The 19,730-nt window shown below is 42.1% G+C and overlaps 1 protein-coding gene across 3 annotated transcripts in view; it reads right to left on the reverse strand.

Annotated features, from left to right (window-relative positions):
- CEP128 (centrosomal protein 128) overlaps window positions 1-19,730 on the reverse strand; it is a 423,731-nt gene that overhangs the window by 334,508 nt on the left and 69,493 nt on the right. For all 3 annotated transcript variants that reach the window (XM_074956067.1, XM_074956068.1, XM_074956066.1), the window contains exons 10-12: window positions 17,892-17,966; window positions 14,642-14,774; window positions 12,539-12,699 (exon numbers count right to left, since the gene is read on the reverse strand). In XM_074956067.1, the coding sequence (XP_074812168.1) occupies window positions 12,539-12,699; window positions 14,642-14,774; window positions 17,892-17,966 (369 nt within the window). The remainder of the gene's footprint in view (window positions 1-12,538; window positions 12,700-14,641; window positions 14,775-17,891; window positions 17,967-19,730) is intronic.

Genomic DNA, 19,730 nt, shown 5'->3' on the forward strand with positions numbered 1-19,730 from the left:
GTGGGTGGGTATATAGACATTCAAAACCCTTAGCAGGTACGAAATACTTCTTTTTGGCTCGTTTGGAGGTTGGTGGGATGGAGAATGGGGTTTGCTAGAGGGAAATGGCAATCTTGAGAACCCCTTTATGCATGGGCAATGCAACTCATGAGAGGGAAGATGCCACAAGAATATTGAACAGATTTTCCGATTGCTCTGCCATTTCCTCCACCTCCAAGCCCAAATTTGAAGCCACCCTCCTCAGCAGGGCTTGGGGCTCCCTAAAGTCATCGGGAGAGCTGGCCCCTGAGGGTCCCGCAACTGCCTCTTCTGTGATGAGGATGATGATTATACTACTGGGGGAGGGACTGGTGCAGTCTCCCACTACTTCACAGTGGGCACCTGCTCCTCTCCCCGAGTGTCGGAGTCTGCTCCACATACCAATTCCAGTACCGTCGATGCCTCTCCAAAGCAGCAAAGAAACACTAATGTGAGAACGGTACCAGAATCATTGGCATGCCCCATGCGTTCCAAAAGGCCATTGGGCTGGCCACTGGCCCTGCTGCCATGCCGGCATTGTAGTAGCTGAGATGGTTTCCGGGGCCCACTGAGGTTGGAGCTACCTTGGCGAGGGTCTAAAGTCCCGCTCCGACTCCAAAGAGTCCCCTTCCGTTGACCAGGGCAGGGCTGTAAATGCCTGAGTGTGGCGGCTGACCTTCGGCGTAAGGGAGCAGTGCCTTGAGTGGGGCAAGCGATGCCTGCAGGGAACTGGTGCTGGGAACGTGGAGACCGGTGCCGTGAGGAGGAGCAGTCTCATGATGGTGGGGAACGAGACCTGTGCCACAGCGTCAGCAGGTGGGAGGGCAAACGGTGCTGGATGTAGGGGGACCTATGTCTCATTGCAGGTGACCTGCATCGTGCCCACGGAGACTGGGATCGCAGTGCCGGCATCCTAAGCTGTCTAACCGGGGACCTAGGATGCGGAGCCTGCCTCTGGTCCGGAAACTACTGCCCTCTGAGATGGCCCTGAACTCGGCTTGGCCTTAGAGTGGGGAACCTTTGTCGCTTCCAACAATGTACGTGGCACCAGGGCTGGGGGGGCTCGCTGATCATTAGCCACCTCAGTCGCAGGAGGCAATATCGGGTGCCTGCATCCCCTACCATTTCCAGGAGTCGAAGGCGGATCCCTAGGAGGGCTGAGTCGTCCAAGCGGTGATGCACCCCCATGCAGCTCTGGCGTGGGCGGATGGCCTGTACTTGGTCCTTTGCCCAAAGCCCCCTGCCCTTCCTTGCTCGGTTCCAGAGGGATTCGCTTCTTTAAACACTTCTTAGGCGTCGGTGAAGGGGATCCGTGCCAGATGAAGCTCGGTTCCGACGTGTTCCTCTCCAGTGCTGAGAGTAGAATCCGAGCAAGAAGGCTCCGACACTGGGCAAAGCACAGCCTCATAAATGAATATCCCGCTCCTTTTGAGTTCTTGGTCAAAAGTTCTTACAAACGTGGCACTTACCTTTTACGTGCGACTCTCCCAAGCACTTTAAGCAGCTGCTCCGGGGGGGGGTCACTAACAGGCATAGGCCTATTGCTTAAAACCTGGAGACTGGGGCATGCCCCACCTCTGGGCAAAGTCACAATGGGGACTCTAACTTATTAACTAACTGTTACACTTTACAGTAGCTAGTTAGTAATTACGTGTTAACAACTATATACACAAAAGAAGGCAGAGTAGCACTAGGAAAAACCGCTGACCACTTACAAAGCAAGAGGAAGGAGCTCCGACCAACTGTCATGGGCGGTAAGAAGGAACTGAGAGGGAGTAAGGCCAGTGGTGCCTAATATACAGACGCATTAGCATGGCACTCCAGAGGGCACCATGACTGGCCCCACACATACCACTAAGGCAAAAATCTCCGACGACTGTGCACATGGGCGTGCACACATCTAGAATGGAATGGACATGAGCAAGCACTCCAAGAAGAAGATTCTGCTACCTTGTCTGTGGAGGTGGGTGGCTACCACTGCAAGGACTTTTGAGAATACCTGTGGAGCCACAGATCATCTGAAAAGCAGTAATTTTTTACTGGAAATAATCTCTTCCCAGAACCTGAGACACCTGGGTGAGGGATGTATCATTCATTAGCCTGGGAATTTTATCCTAAATACATCACTCTAAAGCAAATTTTGCTAGCACCTATTTGAGTGCAATCCAGAAATATGTTAACACACGCAACAAAAAATAGATATTTCTCATCCAGTTTTATAAATATAAGCATTTTGAACATTAAGTTAAGCCTCTAGATATCTTACCATCCCATTTTAGCTTAGAGAAGTCCTCAACCTAGTACTTCTTCTAATTACAGATGACAAATTCATTACTAAAAACAGGTCCTGGGAAAAATGGAAGTTTTATTTTTCTGAGAAGGGCATCCATATTTGATATAATTTGATTACACAATAATAATGGAAATTAAGCAGTTTGTTTCAGATACAATCCTATATTGATTTTAATGCTGCAGCTCTTATTATTTCCCATTTATGCTATCTAAACTTGATTAATATAAGCACTAGTGTATGGCACTTCAAGGAGCAATAGACAGGTTTTTAAAGTATTTTTTAAAGAACTGAACCAAGTTATTTTTATACTTCGTTATCTAGCTTTCTAAAAGTGTTATATACTTCTGGATCTAATTGGTTACTCATTATTGATATATCAAAGTCCTTAATGATATAGGACATGAGTACTTTCAGTCTGGAGGATAACTTGTAACTTCAGATAGCAGGAGTGTTCAACCTGTGGCTCCGGAGCCACATGCGGCTCTTCAGAAGTTAATATGAGGCTCCTTGTATAGGCACAGACTCCGGGGCTGGAGCTACAGGCGCCAACTTTCCAATGTGCCAGGGGGTGCTCACTACTCAACCCCTGGCTATGCCACAGGCCCTTCCCCCACTCCACCCCTTCCCACCCCCTCCTCTGAGCATGCCATGCCCTCGCTCCTCCCCCTCCCCAGAGCCTCCTGCACACCATGAAACAGCTGATCAGGAGGTGTGGGGAGGGAAGGGGAGGTACTGATTGGCGGGGCTGCCGGGAGGCGCTGGGAACGGGTTGGCGGCGGGGAGCTGATGGGGGACTGCTGACGTATTACTGTGGCTCTTTGGCAATGTACATTGGTAAATTCTGGCTCCTTCTCAGGCTCAGGTTGGCCACCCCTTCGTATAGTGTAAAAACGAGTAGGTTGTCCTTGTTGGTTTCCCTAATGGTCAGTCTGAAACAGACCAGTAGTAGATCCATGGAGAGAATTCTACCTCTGAGCAGAAAACTCATCATTAGAATGTCCCTCATAACTATGAATATTTTCCTGTTCAGCCCTGTTACCTCATAACCATTTAGCTCCTTGTGTCTACCGACCCTTCTGTGCAAATGGAAGCTGACTGTTTGTAGGTGGGAGAGGGGAGACCTGATGCTGATAGTTGGTAGCTGGGCAATATGGCTTAGCTTTCAGTTAATAGATGTACTAGACCCAGGAGTCTAAAGAATAGAATGAAATTATTTTTATACAGAATTTAATAATTCAATACATCTCAATATATTTCAGATACGCTAGCTGCCACCCATCACCATAACATCTGAACACCTTCCACATTAAATCACTAATAGCAGCTAAGTTCCTAGATAAGAAGATTTTATATTTTGCAATCTTATGTTCTCCATTTAAAATGAGATTGTCTGATACTGTTTTCCAAATTCTCTCACTAATAAAGATCTTAATTTACTGTCAATGAATTTACATACATTATGTCCCTTTATGGCTTACATGCTAGATAAAATAATACCTATTAAAAGATGCTTTTCTAAATTCCAAAAACCATTGCATGGATTTTTAGCCCCAAGACTGACTCTCATTTAAGTCAATGAACGTCAAGTGACTACTAAAAGCCTTTGTAATGTTTTTAAAATGTACCCCTTATTTCTCCTGATTGGCATAATAGACACAGTTTATCCTTCAGGGACTTTACCAGAAGTGACAAAATTGGAGTAAGTTCAAAAATACAGATCTCAGGATCTAAAAATTTATGATATCATGACATTTCATAGAATCATAGAATATTAGGGTTGGAAGAGACCTCAGGAGGTCATCTAGTCCAATCCTCTGCTCAAAGCAGGACCAACACCAATTAAATCATCCCAGCGCAGGCTTTGTCAAGCCGGGCCTTTAAAACCTCGAAGGATGGAGATTTCAGTTAGTAATCAATCAATACAAAACTTTCAATTCGTAGATTGCAAATTTCTACTTAGATGTAGACTCCTTTACAGAAGGACTGTGTCTTCGTTAAAAGAAAAGGAGTATTAGTGGCACCTTAGAGACTAACCAATTTATTTGAGCATAAGCTTTCGTGAGCTACAATAAATAAATAAATTGGTTAGTCTCTAAGAAGCCACTAGTACTCCTTTTCTTTTTGCGAATACAGACTAACACGGCTGCTACTCTGAAATGTGTCTTCATTCTTTAGCAAGAAACCATGCACACATAAAACACTATATACAGATGACTAATAACTGCACTGATACTTTCCATACATAGAATTATGGTTTGAAAGACAAATTTGCATTTCTACTCTTTAATTCTTAAAAGGTTAATTGTAGTTATAGTGCAGCAGACGTACAGCAGTAGTAGAAGATACCATCTCAGATAACAAGGTACCTCAGGAGTCCAGTTTTAGCTCAAAAATATTATGGAGCTGGGCGTGATGCTTTTGGTCTGAGAAATGGGAGAAGCAGTAGATCTCTAAACACTCCCAAGAATCATTCCCCAGAGCAACGATAGCAGCCTTTGAGAATGTCAGATCTATATTTGCACAAAGATGTGTCACTGTAATAGGTGTTAACCATAGGAGCAAAAAAAGGTGGAAGAGGAGGAGAAAACCAGACAATGAAAGCAAGGGCAATGGCGCAGACTCAGTTGCCAAAAGAAGGAGAATAAGACAGGTGAAAACTCTGCAAGGTCAAAACACTGTTCAAAGGGGTTTAGAGAATGTATATCAGAGTTGGGTCAGAGTGACTATTTCAGTGATATTGAGACTGAGGCTCGCAAGCGCCTCTTCAATGTGCATCCTGTGGCTTTTTACAGCACATATTAAAACACTGTGTGATTTAATTATTAACCAATCTAATTTATTAACTAATCCGGATGCTTTTACTATGTTAACAATTGTAGCTGATAAAATAATAATACTTGGTCAGTCATTTTGCTGTGAGAATAATAGAAATACACACACACACACGGCTGGATTTAGGGGCAGATGACCCCAGCGACCACCTTCCAGACTTTTTGAGAACTACATTTTCCTTGAACCTCCTAGAATGTTGTCAGCCATGCCCTCATGAATATATAAGGCACTCAATATTCTGAACCTTTTTTTATTGTGTAATTGTGAAAGTGTATTTGTGTTTTAAGACTTAAAGAATGTAAGTAGTGACTAATGAAGGACATTTTTAATGAGACATCAGAGATATCTAATGAACCCCTATCTACGCAACAATATAAAAGAAATACTGTTACTTCTTTTGGCATGTGCAATACATAATGTTTGATTACTTTCTAACACTGTGGAACATAGACTTTTGCTGTCCCTAATACAGTCTGTTTTCCCCCAAAGAAGCCTTCAGGAGCTCAGTATAGGAAGCGAAAAACTCAGTTGTAATCTAGTTTGCAGCAAAGGGCAAATTTGATGGGAAAATATCTGAAACAGAACAACATAGACCAGCTTTAGGCAGTAGCGATCATCCCAGTGCAGAAAAAACTGAGGAGTGAAGCGTAAATGATGGAATTCCTATTACTAAGGAATTAGCAGATTTACCTGATGATAAAGAATGGAAATGTAAAGAAAGTGATGGAGAATCGTCCAGTTTTCCTGGTGGCATAAAGGAGAGTGATGATAGGGAAGAATTGGCTCACATGAAAAGGAGAGAAATGACAAAGAAAAATCTGGTTTACATGAAAAGGAGAGAAATGATGAAGAATCAGCCACACGTGATGACAGAAACAGCAATGAGAAAAACTGCACACCACAAATTGATACATCAGATCCTGCTTTATGGCCAGTGATCCTAAACTCTGCCAATATTAATCATACAATTTTGAACAAGACAGGCAAAATCGAGAATATGACGTTTCTAGTAAATGAGCAGAAGCGACTCTTCTCAAAGCCACACTGCAAAAGAGTGCTCAAGAAGAGTGAGATACAGAATGGGCATTGGCTAGTTTACTCAAAATCAACCGACAAACTGATCTATTTTTTTTGTAAAATATTTGACAAGAATGCAAATTATGGCTTGTGCTTTCTGGGTACAAATGCTGGCATAACTTAGCTGATGCTCTGAAGCAACATGAAAAGTCACTCGGCCATTTTACAGCCCAATCCAAATGGACGTGAGTCAAGTCCAGGCTCAAGCTGAATAAATGCAAAGATGCAGAAAAACAGTACATTATCCAGTGTAGAAACTGAGCATTGGAGGAACGTGTTCAAGCATCTGTTCTGAATTACCCTTTTCCTTGCAAAGAATAATTTGGCTTTCTGGGGCTCGTCTGATACATTGTTCACTGAACATAAAGGTAATTTCCTTGGTTTTGTAGAGCTCCTTGGGAAATATGACAATATCATGTGTAAGCACCTACGTCAACTAGTTTGTAAAGAAGCTATGGACCATTACTGCAGCAAAACAATTCAAAATGAATTGATTAACCTTATGGCAAGGAAGGTGCTTAACAACATATTGATGCAGCTCAGCAAAGCAAAATACTATGCTGTAATAATGGACTGCACTCCTGACAGTAGTCACAGTAAAAGATGTCATTTACAGTAAGATTTGTTGACAAGGATGGGTGTACCCAAGTAAGGGAACACTTAATCTGTTTCCAGTCTGGACAACTCTACTGGAAAAGGCCTACCAGAACTGTTTATGAACATTTTGAACGAGAATAAAATAAAGCTTCAGGATTTCCACGGCCAAAGCTACCACAATGGCACAAACATGAAAGGAAGAAACAGTGGCGTCCACGTAAGGATCCTTGCCTTGAATCCAAGAGCTTTCTTTATGCCTTGTGGCTGCTATTCCCTCAACCTAGTTGTGTCAGATGCAGCGTCCTCTTCTTTAGATTCAGTATCTCTCTTCAGAGTACTGCAAAGGATATATGTCTTGTTTTCAGCATCAACTATCAGGTGGAAGATATCACAGTCAATGTCACAAACCTGACTATGAAGCCACTAAGAGAGAGCTGCATTGACAACATAAGGTCAAGGTAAATCTGACCATGAAGCCACTGCTGAGAGAGCTGCATTGACAGCATAAGGTCAGTGAGGTACCATGTGACTGTTGTTTATGACGCCCTGATGGAACTGGCACAGTTGAGTAGAGGCCAGAATCTGACACGAGACACAAAGCCCTGTAAACCAGATCACTGACTTCAAATTTCTGCTCTCAATTGTGGTTTGGCATGATATCCCGTTCCAAGTCAATGTTGTAAGTAAGGCATTACAAACTCAGTAGATGGACATTGCGACCACTGCTACTTTGATTAGAAGTTGACTTGATTTCATTGTGGCCTACAGAGACAATGAATTTGAACATGCCATCACAGCTACCAAAGAAATGGCAGAAAACTTAGGAGTTGAGCCTGACTTTAAAAAAAAAAAAAAAAAAAAAAAGCCTCATATTCATCATAAGAGGAAACAGCTTGGTTACAAGGGCAGAGATATGGTGATAGGAAGTGTGGCAGAGCTCCGACCTTGTCCCCGTGGGTCCTGTGCTTCCAGGTGGTTTATGCTAGCATCAGAGGCTCACTTGGACCCTCCACATAGCCCTTCTCTCTCTAGGGCCAGGGTTACAGTCTTTTCATCATAAGCCAGCAAGGAGGTTGGTGAGAGAACTCCCACAGTCTCTGTTGTCCCTACAGGCTTATTCCAGAACAGTTTAGCCTCCTGTCCTGACAGGGGCCTGTCTTCCCCTCCCAGGAGGTGTTTCTGTAGTGGTGGGTTGAGGGGAACCCGGGCCCGCCCTCTACTCTAGGTTCCGGCCCAGGAACTCTAATGGCAGCAACTGTTGGCAGCCGACCTTTCACTGCCAGAGTTGATACATTTCCTTGGGCCACTTCGGATACCGGGAGGAAGCACAGGCAGGAATGTCTGTGAGGGGAGGGCTCCTGCCTCATACTGGGAATGAGGGGCGATCAACAGGTTATCTCAAGTGCTTATATACAAATGCACAAAGCCTTGGAAACAAGCAAGGAGAACTGGAGGTCCTGGTGATGTCAAGGAACTATGACGTGATTGGAATAACAGAGACTTGGTGGGATAACTCACATGACTGGAGTACAGTCATGGATGGTTATAAACTGTTCAGGAAGGACAGGCAGGGCAGAAAAGGTGGGGGAGTAGCACTGTATGTAAGGGAGCAGTATGACTGCTCAGAGCTCCGGTATGAAACTGTGGAAAAACCTGAGTGTCTCTGGATTAAGTTTAGAAGTGTGTGCAACAAGAGTGATGTAGTGGTGGGAGTCTGCTATAGACCACCGGACCAGGGGGATGAGGTGGATGAGGCTTTCTTCCGGCAACTCACGGAAGCTACTAGATCGCATGCCCTGATTCTCATGGGTGACTTTAATTTTCCTGATATCTGCTGGGAGAGCAATACAGCGGTGCATAGACAATCCAGGAAGTTTTTGGAAAGCGTAGGGGACAATTTCCTGGCGCAAGTGCTAGGGGAGCCAACTAGGGGGGGCGCTTTTCTTGACCTGCTGCTCACAAACCGGGTAGAATTAGTGGGGGAAGCAAAAGTGGATGGGAATCTGGGAGGCAGTGACCATGAGTTGGTTGAGTTCAGGATCCTGACGCAGGGAAGAAAGGTAAGCAGCAGGATACGGACCCTGGACTTCAGGAAAGCAGACTTCGACTCCCTCAGGGAACAGATGGCCAGGATCCCCTGGGGGACTAACATGAAGGGGAAGGGAGTCCAGGAGAGCTGGCTGTATTTCAAGGAATCCCTGTTGAGGTTACAGGGACAAACCATCCCGATGAGTCGAAAGAATAGTAAACATGGCAAGCGACCAGCTTGGCTTAATGGTGAAATCCTAGCGGATCTTAAACATAAAAAAGAAGCTTACAAGAAGTGGAAGGTTGGACATATGACCAGGGAAGAGTATAAAAATATTGCTCGGGCATGTAGGAAAGATATAAGGAGGGCCAAATCGCACCTGGAGCTGCAGCTAGCAAGAGATGTCAAGAGTAACAAGAAGGGTTTCTTCAGGTATGTTGGCAACAAGAAGAAAGCCAAGGAAAGTGTAGGCCCCTTACTGAATGAGGGAGGCAACCTAGTGACAGAGGATGTGGAAAAAGCTAATGTACTCAATGCTTTTTTTGCCTCTGTTTTCACTAACAAGGTCAGCTCCCAGACTGCTGCGCTGGGCATCACAGAATGGGGAAGAGATGGCCAGCCCTCTGTGGAGATAGAGGTGGTTAGGGACTATTTAGAAAAGCTGGACGTGCACAAGTCCATGGGGCCGGACGAGTTACATCCAAGAGTGCTGAAGGAATTGGCGGCTGTGATTGCAGAGCCATTGGCCATTATCTTTGAAAACTCTTGGCGAACGGGGGAAGTCCCGGATGACTGGAAAAAGGCTAATGTAGTGCCAATCTTTAAAAAAGGGAAGAAGGAGGATCCTGGGAACTACAGGCCAGTCAGCCTCACCTCAGTCCCTGGAAAAATCATGGAGCAGGTCCTCAAAGAATCAATCCTGAAGCACTTACATGAGAGGAAAGTGATCAGGAACAGTCAGCATGGATTCACCAAGGGAAGGTCATGCCTGACTAATCTAATCGCCTTTTATGATGAGATTACTGGTTCTGTGGATGAAGGGAAAGCAGTGGATGTATTGTTTCTTGACTTTAGCAAAGCTTTTGACACGGTCTCCCACAGTATTCTTGTCAGCAAGTTAAGGAAGTATGGGCTAGATGAATGCACTATAAGGTGGGTAGAAAGCTGGCTAGATTGTCGGGCTCAACGGGTAGTGATCAATGGCTCCATGTCTAGTTGGCAGCCGGTGTCAAGTGGAGTGCCCCAGGGGTCGGTCCTGGGGCCGGTTTTGTTCAATATCTTCATAAATGATCTGGAGGATGGTGTGGATTGCACTCTCAGCAAATTTGCAGATGATACTAAACTGGGAGGAGTGGTAGATACGCTGGAGGGGAGGGATAGGATACAGAAGGACCTAGACAAATTGGAGGATTGGGCCAAAAGAAATCTGATGAGGTTCAATAAGGATAAGTGCAGGGTCCTGCACTTAGGATGGAAGAATCCAATGCACCGCTACAGACTAGGGACCGAATGGCTAGGCAGCAGTTCTGCGGAAAAGGACCTAGGGGTGACAGTGGACGAGAAGCTGGATATGAGTCAACAGTGTGCCCTTGTTGCCAAGAAGGCCAATGGCATTTTGGGATGTATAAGTAGGGGCATAGCCAGCAGATCGAGGGATGTGATCGTTCCCCTCTATTCGACACTGGTGAGGCCTCATCTGGAGTACTGTGTCCAGTTTTGGGCCCCACACTACTAGAAGGATGTGGATAAATTGGAGAGAGTCCAGCGAAGGGCAACAAAAATGATTAGGGGTCTAGAGCACATGACTTATGAAGAGAGGCTGAGGGAGCTGGGATTGTTTAGTCTGCAGAAGAGAAGAATGAGGGGGGATTTGATAGCTGCTTTCAACTACCTGAAAGGGGGTTCCAAAGAGGATGGCTCTAGACTGTTCTCAATGGTAGCAGATGACAGAACGAGGAGTAATGGTCTCAAGTTGCAATGGGGGAGGTTTAGATTGGATATTAGGAAAAACTTTTTCACTAAGAGGGTGGTGAAACACTGGAATGCGTTACCTAGGGAGGTGGTAGAATCTCCTTCCTTAGAGGTTTTTAAGGTCAGGCTTGACAAAGCCCTGGCTGGGATGATTTAACTGGGAATTGGTCCTGCTTCGAGCAGGGGGTTGGACTAGATGACCTTCTGGGGTCCCTTCCAACCCTGATATTCTATGATTCTATGATTCTATGATTCCCTACCGCTCTCCCGCTTCTCTCTGTTAATGCCTTCTTCACCCTTACTTTGCGTTTCCCTTTCCAGTGGCTTGAGGGTGTCTTCATTACCCAGCCCTTCAGCCACACTTCCTCTCCTCTGGCTCCCTGGCTCTCCTTGGCCTGACCGGAGTGAGCCCTTTTATAGTATCAGAGGGGCCTTAATTAGAGTCAGGTGTTCACATTAGCTTAACAGCCTCATCTGATTCTTTGCAGGCTAACTGGAGTCATGTGTCCACCCTAGCCTGGAGAAGTTCTGCTCTGGTCAGTCAGGGAACAGAAAACTGTTTATCCAGTGGCCTTCTACTATTTGCCTTCTACTACTCTGCTGTACCCAACTGGCCTGGGTCTATCACAGAAGCTTGGACGAAAAATTCAAGGAGGAGGTTTTTTGGTTGCTCATTGACACTGCTCAAGTGTCCATCAAAGAAAGGTCTGGATAAATGAAGCACCACAAAAAGACCTAGAGGATTTTGTATGACCTTAGTAAGCAGGAAAACACTTGAACAATTGTACGGACCTTCACCAGACTCTGACACATGGAGAATGTTCAGATGTCAATGATGAAAACCTCTATGTTGAACTGGACAACAGCAATCACATTTTGCAATACAGGAAGCACTCTCCACTCCAAGTTCTCCTATTTTGTCATGATGCAGAGCCGGAGAACACTTTTCCTAATGTGCGGATACTTTGAGGATTCTGCTCACGCTGCCGGTCATAGTCACAAGAGGTGAGCGCAGCTTTTTGAAGCTCAGGCTCATAAAAACATATTCAATTGACGATGGCCAATGAAAAAACTGACATTGTTTGCTATTCTATTGCTTGACAATGGCATTGGCCAGTCTTTGGATCTCCAATGCTGTACTTCAGTTTGGGAGGGCAAAAGGTAAGAAGAGCAACTTTTTGAACTGAAGGATAGGGTTAACATTCTAAGACTGTCACCTTCTGTAACACTATTTAATACTGGTCCACCCAATGTTGGTGCACAGTTCAATTTCTTCATGTTAGAACATTTCAGTTATTCTTAAAATTAAAAAAAGTTTCTATACACAATTCTTTTTATTTGCTTACATAGGGCATAACTTACAGATCCTAGCGTACAAATTTATCATCTTATGAGACAGGGATAAATCATGCATGCAAATCATGTATCAAAGTCGTGAAATGGGCTACAAATGCAATAAATAAGGTATTCAAAAGTTTAACAAATGGGGGGGGGCACCATCTGTTCTAGGGCCAGCCCTGTATATACATAAAAATAGTAAATGAAACAATGAATTCACATTACTGTGGCTCTTTTGTGTAACGTTGACCACTAATATGGCTCCTGAACCACTAAGGTCTGAGTATCACTGGAAATATTTGTTTTGGAGATTTACATCACCACCCAACCTAGCCCATCACCAATCACAACACATGGGAAATCACTTATAAAGAAAAGGTTACCTCTATGTGCATTGCAAGTTGTGCTTTCTCCTTGTCCTTGTGCTCTATGCATTGCTTCAGCTCCTCTACCTCTGACATGACAGCACTATGATTCAGCTTTGCTCTTAACTCCAGGATCTGTTTCTCCAACTCCTGCTTCTCCCGCTCAGACCTTTCAACAACTATGAAATAGTGTGAGCCATTTGTGAACAAACAGAATTGATACGCCAAGTGAAAGCACTAAAATCTAGAAATTAAATTTCTCATTCCTATCTTTGCAGTACTATTTTCTTCTTCCCATATAAATTATGGGGTATTAATGGGAACATATGAATATCCCACAGCTATTGATTTTATCAGTATACAACCGGAAGATACTAAAAGTTAAAAGTATGATTTCATAGCTAGGGAAATATTAGCCTTCTATTCACTGCAGCCAAGCCATTTCATGTTCTCTTCCTCCTTTGTAGGCAGTTTTCATATAGGAGTGAAAAAAACATGGATGAAATGGGAGTTTTACCACTGACTTCAACAGAGCCAAAATTTAACCACATTAAGGCACAGTCGCAAGATCTGGATGCTATACCATTAGTGAAGAGTACTTTATAAAAAATTGTCAGGATGTATCACTTTTTACTATATCTAGGTAAGTATGTGAAGTTTCCATTCTTATCCAGAACTTATAAGGTGAATTTCTATCTAAAAATTGCAGTAATTATATCAGCTGTTCCTCAGCTGACAATCAAGGTTCTTCGGTTTATAACTCAATAGAAATTCAGAAAACCTCAGTCCCTAACCCTTTGCATGACTCTCTGTTCAATCCCCAGACTACTTACTGTTGAAACATTTGCTTAAAGCTCTATTCCTCTTTTTGGTAAAATTGCTCCAGGACAGGTTTTGTTTCTTTCTTTGCATTTTTTACAGCAACATTTTATAGCATACTTATTATAATTGCAAAACAAGTGGTGGAAAGGAATTTTAAATGTGCAATATAAGGCTCTCATACTATTGTCACAAATAAGTTCAATTTTAAGCAAAATGGTCACCTTATCGGGTGGTTCAAAAATGGCTAACAATTCACCCTCTTCTGAAAAAACAAAGTATTTGATACAGGACTATAGATTCTTCAGTTTTCTGAGGAAGGGAAGATTTTTATAAAACATGGAATCACAATTCCATTTTAATGACCATGAGACTCTGTCTGGATGCAAGAGGAATTAAGCAGCTGTAATATGAAGTTACAAAAATAGAAAGTAGGACTTAAGCAAGCTGATGAAAGATTCATTGGGACATTGAACCTAGCCTAGATACCACCTAAATCACACAGAAGTGTGTCACTATAAATGATAGACCAGTGACTCCAGAAGATATTGACTTTTTTAAAAACACACAAGTCAAGATGCATTTAGAGAGCTCAAGTCCAGATCAATTTGTAATTTTTTATCCAAAAATACTTTAGAGACATTATAGCCTACTATGCAACTACCTCTTGAGATTTTAAATGTATTTTTTAAATTCTGAATACCATGACCTATTTTCACATTTGTAAGGTGTCACAAATACAAGCATTAACTGAATGTGATTGAGACTATATTCTCTACTTCTCTCTAGAATAAGTTGTCATTTCTGAAGGATAATTTGGAGGTTTAACAGGCAGTTTAGCAACTTTCTTAATTAAGGAAAATCTACACAGGCAGGTGAATCTTGCACTGTGCTGCAATGGGGCAAGAGTTAATCTCATGATAGGTAGAAATACCAACATTTCAGAAAAATACTATCAAAATTTTTATAGTAAATCTTTTGATACTATAAAAACGGTTCAAAATTTCTCTTCAATGAAGAAACCATTGATGCTGCTCAGTTGAATAATCCTATACATTTTGGATTTTTTAAAAAATAACCAGTATGAAGATAATGTATTTCAGTCTTCTCATAACTTTTGTTTCTCTTAACTACTTAGCTACCAACATCTGACACCAATACTAATAAAAGTTAATTGAGCCAAGATGATAACTAGCTGTATTAGTTCAACCAACAGAGGATCTAGATTACAACTCAAAAGACAGAGAGCATTCTCTTGCAAAGTCATAAATTTATGTCCCAAAAAACAGGAAAAGGCTGTACCTGATCTAATTCTCCTGTTGTCCTCTTGCTCATCATGGCAGCTTTGGCGGTGCAGGGCAACCTGTGAAACTTGATGCTGCAAATCCATGCGGTCCGCTTCCGCTCTCAGTAATTGGGAATGGAGATCCTCAATCTAACAAATAGACAAGTACCAAACACTTAATAAAACAAAACAAAAATGCAAACAATTCAATTCTACCAAACACCATAAACATTAAAAGACTTGATATAATTGCCACTTCTTTAGCAGATCCCTTAGTGCTCAGAGAGGGCAAGCATAAACTAAATGAAAGTTCATTCCTAGATATGGTCAGAAAGGGATGATCAAAATACCAGATGAGGTAGTATAAATCATTACATTGCCAGTTGCAAGGAAAGGCTTTAATCTAAACCAAGCCATGTTCTAATCATTTTCACATCCTGTAATTGCTTATTTTATCTCTATATCTGATTCTGGGTGGGGGGGGAAATAAAGATTGCAGTCATCAGAAGTGTGATATGTACAAATCAATACCTCTTTAGTATAAGAGGATTCTGCAGCTCGCTTTCATTTTCTTTCTGAATATATTGTATGTCACATGTTAACAATACAAAGAACATTTGATAGAGCACTATTAATGTGTATGTTAAAACAAGGCAAGCACAGAACCAGAATTAAAGCAAAAAATATTCTTCTTAATCCACCTCACTGTGCCTAGGTATTTCAGCATGTATGAGACATAACGTCTTCTGAGGTACCTACACACAATGGGGTGAATTCAAAATAAAACAGCATTTTCAACTCAGAAATCTGTACTGTTAACAAATTCAAACAATGAATGCTAATGGAACTGAGCCCCAAGTCCCCCTCAACCAATTTCATCTTTTTTTCTAGCTCTCCAAAAAAAAGAGAAAAAGCACTGAGTAAATAGGGAGAGTTTCTGATGCTATAAAGTATTAGAGGGGTAGCTGTGTTAGTCTGTATCCACAGAAACAACGAGGAGTCTGGTGGCATCTTAAAGACTAACAGATTTATTTGTGCATAAGCTTTCGTGGGTTAAAAAAAACCACTTCTTCAGATGCATGGATTGAAAATTGCAGATACAGGCATAAATATATATTGGCACATGAAGAGAGGGAGTTACCTTACAAGTGGAGAACCAGTGTTGAAAGCCAATTCAATCAGGGTGGATGTGGTCCACTCCAAATAATTGAGGAGGAGGTATCAATACCAAGAGAGGGAAAATTGCTTTTGTAGTGAGCCAGCCACTCCCAGTCCCTATTCAAGCCCAAAATTAATGGTGTTAAGTTTGCAAATGAATTGTAGCTCTGCAGTTTCTCTTTGAAGTCTGTTTTTGAAGTTTTTTTGTTGAAGAATAGCTACTTTTAAATCTGTTATTGAATGTCCAGGGAGATTGAAGTGTTCTCCTACTGGCTTTTGATTGTTACCATTCCTGATGTCTGATTTGTGTCCCTTTATCCTTTTAGGTAGAGGACTGTCCAATTTGGCCAATGTACATGGCAGAGGGGCATTGCTGGCAAATGATGACATATATCACATTAGTAGATGTGCAGGTGAATGAGCCCCTAATGGTATGGCAGGGTCCTATGATGGTGTCGCTAGAGTAGATATGGGGACAGAGAAGGCAACAGGGTTTCTTACAGGGATTGGTTCCGGGGTTAGTGTTTCTTTGGTGTGGTGTATGGTTGCCGGTGAGTATTTGCTTCAGGTTGGCAGTCTGTCTGTAAATGAGGATTGGCCTGCCTCCCAAGGCCTGTGAGAGAGGGGGATCTTTTTCCAGTATAGGTTGTAGATTGTTGATGATGCGCTCGAGAGGTTTTAGCCAGGGGCTGTACGTGATGACAAGTGGTGTTCTGTTATTTTCCTTGTTGGGCCGGTCCTGTAGTAGATGACTTCTGGGTACCTGTCTTGCTCTGTCAATCTGTTTCCTCACTTCCCCAGGTGGGTAGTTTTAAGAATGCTTGATAGAGATCTTGTAGATGTTTGTCTGAGGGATTGGAGCAAATCCAGTCATATCTTAGAGCTTGGCTGTAGAGGATGGATTGTGTGATGTGTCCTGGATGGAAGCTGGAGGCATGTATAGCGGTCAGTAGGTTTCTGATATAGGGTGGTGTTTACGTGACCATCACTTATTTGAACTGTCGTGTCCAGGAAGTGGATCTCTTGTATGGACTGGTCCAGGCTGAGGTTGATGGTGGGGTGGAAATTGTTGAAATCCAGATGGAACTCTTCAAGGGCCTCCTTCCCGTGGGTCCATATGATGATGTAGATGTCATCAATGTAGCGCAAGTAGAGGAGGAGCGCTTGGGGATGAGAGCTGAGGAAGCGTTGTTCTAAGTCAGCCATAAAAATGTTGGCATACTGTGCGGCCATGCAAGTACCCATAGCAGTGCCGCTGACTTGAAGGTATAAATTGTCCCCAAATCTGAAATGGTTCTGGGTGAGGACACGAAAGCTTATGCCCAAATAAATCTGTTAGTCTTTAAGGCGCCACTGGACTCCTCGTTGTTTCTGATGTTATACTGGATTCCCGGGTCTTTCAGATTCAACAGTTTCAGTGTGCCTTGTTCAGGCCCAAATATAGACAGTTTGCATAGTACTTTTACTATATTTCTATTGTAGCAAGTGTTTCTATACCACTCTGATGTCTGGAGTCACTGACTATCAATACTATGTACCGCATATCACAGAACAGTTACAAATACACAATATGCAAAAACACCCTATGAAATGCAGCTAGAACAGTGCATGTGTTTATCCAATGTAAACAACTCAACTATTTGAAAAGTTGGAGGATAAAAAATACACACACAAAAGTGTGTTTGAGACACTAATTCATTTAGAGACACTTACAAATGCAAATGCCTACATTATGTATTATATATATATTTCTTCATCTCCCAACTGGATGTCTGCAACAAATGAAGCTCTCGGGAACAGTCTGTCTTCTTGATCCAGTCTATTTTTATAGCACACACCAAGTATAGACCCTGAAGGAGCTTTGGTAGATATCAACATGACACAATGCCATCGAAGGAATGGCTTTAGTGACTATTTTTAATGCTGAGAAGCTCCCATTTTTTATATGATCTTATGTAGATCAGTCTAGTAGGCATTGCTTTGTACATTTCCTTTCTTGCTCTCCCAAACAAAATGTTATTAGAGTAACTGACAGCAAGATTAAAGAGACAGGCTTGAGCCTAGCTTAATATGAAAGGAGGAGGATTTTCATGGTATGAAAGTTGTTACCTGATGCAGAAGAGCTTCTCGACTGCCTTCTGACTGATCTAACTTCCTCTGGGACCGCTTCAACTCCTGCTCAAGCTTATAATTTGGATTAAGGATGAAGAAACAAAGTTACGCATTCATCCTGGTACTAAAATATTTTAACTATTTAAAACTAACTTATATTTAAAAAATAAAATAAAAATAATTTCTTATACCTCTAACCCTGAACATGTAAAGCAAACTGTAACATAAGATGCGACAAACATATCTACAGTTATTAAAATGGTATAGTTTATAAATTTATCATGCATCATGTAATCATTTATCTCATATATACTCTGTACTACCACCAGTGGCTACAAAATGGCATATGCATTCCCAAACCAAAACAATATTAAAATGGAAGTTAAAACTGAGAGCACATATCGCTAATTTAGGGTAAATTGCCTTACAAAGATGATGCAATTATCCAAAAAAAAATAAGCATTAAAAACCTCAGGAAATTCAAAATAAAAGATTGTTTAAAAGACATCCAAACATGTTAAAATATGAAAATGCACAGGTAAGGCACTCAAACCACTTTAGTTCTGCCTTTCAGCCATACCACACAATAACTATGGAATAATGACTGATATATAACAGAACTTGGTCCGAGATAACATGATACTCATTTTTAAAGAAAGGCCGGGGTGGGAGGATGGGTTCCATTTTTTTCTCCTCATGTTGTCATTAAACTGTTTTGTTACCTTGACTGTGCAATTCCATACTATCTGGTAGATAACAAGAGAACGCTGAATTGTTTTTAGTCAAGCTTTAAAAAAGTATTGCTCCAGGGCCAAGAAGAAATGTGTAATATTTTAGACTGAAAGGTAATAGACTGATAGTGTTATATGATCTGAAAATGACTTTTAAAAATGAAAATTCTTGTTGCTGCATGCTTCATTTGTAAAAACTTTAAAGAATGAATCTAGTTGATGCTTCGCCTGATGGCCTACTGACAGTGCTCTGCAGGATTCTGAGGGAAACCTGGGTTTAAATTACTCTTGTAATTCTGCTCCTAACGTTTCAAATACAGAAGAGAAAAAAAAATACTAGCCTGAAAATTTAAATTTAAGTGTCCAGACTTCTATGCAATTAAAATATCTACTGTAAATAGGATGATAGGAAGTGGAAGCCAGCACTTTATGGGCACTACCAGAAATCATTATCAAATGAATGTTCAATTTCCATCAGTATTAATGCATTTAATCGTCTGTGTATGGTTCAGTTAATTCATCCCTGCAACTACTCTATTGAGACTCTCTCTGGGGACAAAGTTATTTTTGGATAGAGAACACTGTATTTGCATAAATGGCAGCATGGAGGGCGGCACAGAAAGGTTAATCAGAGAAGCTGATAAATAGGCAACAAGCCTGGTATCAATGGCAGAGCAGAGTAAGTAGGAGAATGTGAAACAATACATGCGTGGATATAGCAGGGAAGAGCAAAACTTTGAAGGCATTGACAACAAATCTGAACTTTATGCAGTGGAGAAAGGGTAGCCAGTGGAGAGATACAAAAAGGAGCGGCATGGTCAAAACTACTGGCAAGGAAGCTAATCTTAGAAACAGCATTTCTGTGGACTGTAGGAGAGTTATATGGGTGTCAGAGAGGCCAGGAAGAGGAGATTATAATAATTAAAATGGGAAAAATCCAGATGAGAGAGTGACCTGCAAGGATGTAAAGAATATGTTAGATCTTAGAGCTGCCGTGAAGTAGGAAGCCAATAACTTTCCACATGGTTTAGCTGTGTGGGGCAAGGTGAAGGGAGGTGTCAAAGTAATCCCTAAGCTACAGCCTTGACTGACTGGGAGGTTACTG

The sequence above is a fragment of the Natator depressus genome, chromosome 6 (assembly GCF_965152275.1).
Source record: "Natator depressus isolate rNatDep1 chromosome 6, rNatDep2.hap1, whole genome shotgun sequence".
Lineage (NCBI taxonomy): Eukaryota > Metazoa > Chordata > Testudines > Cheloniidae > Natator > Natator depressus.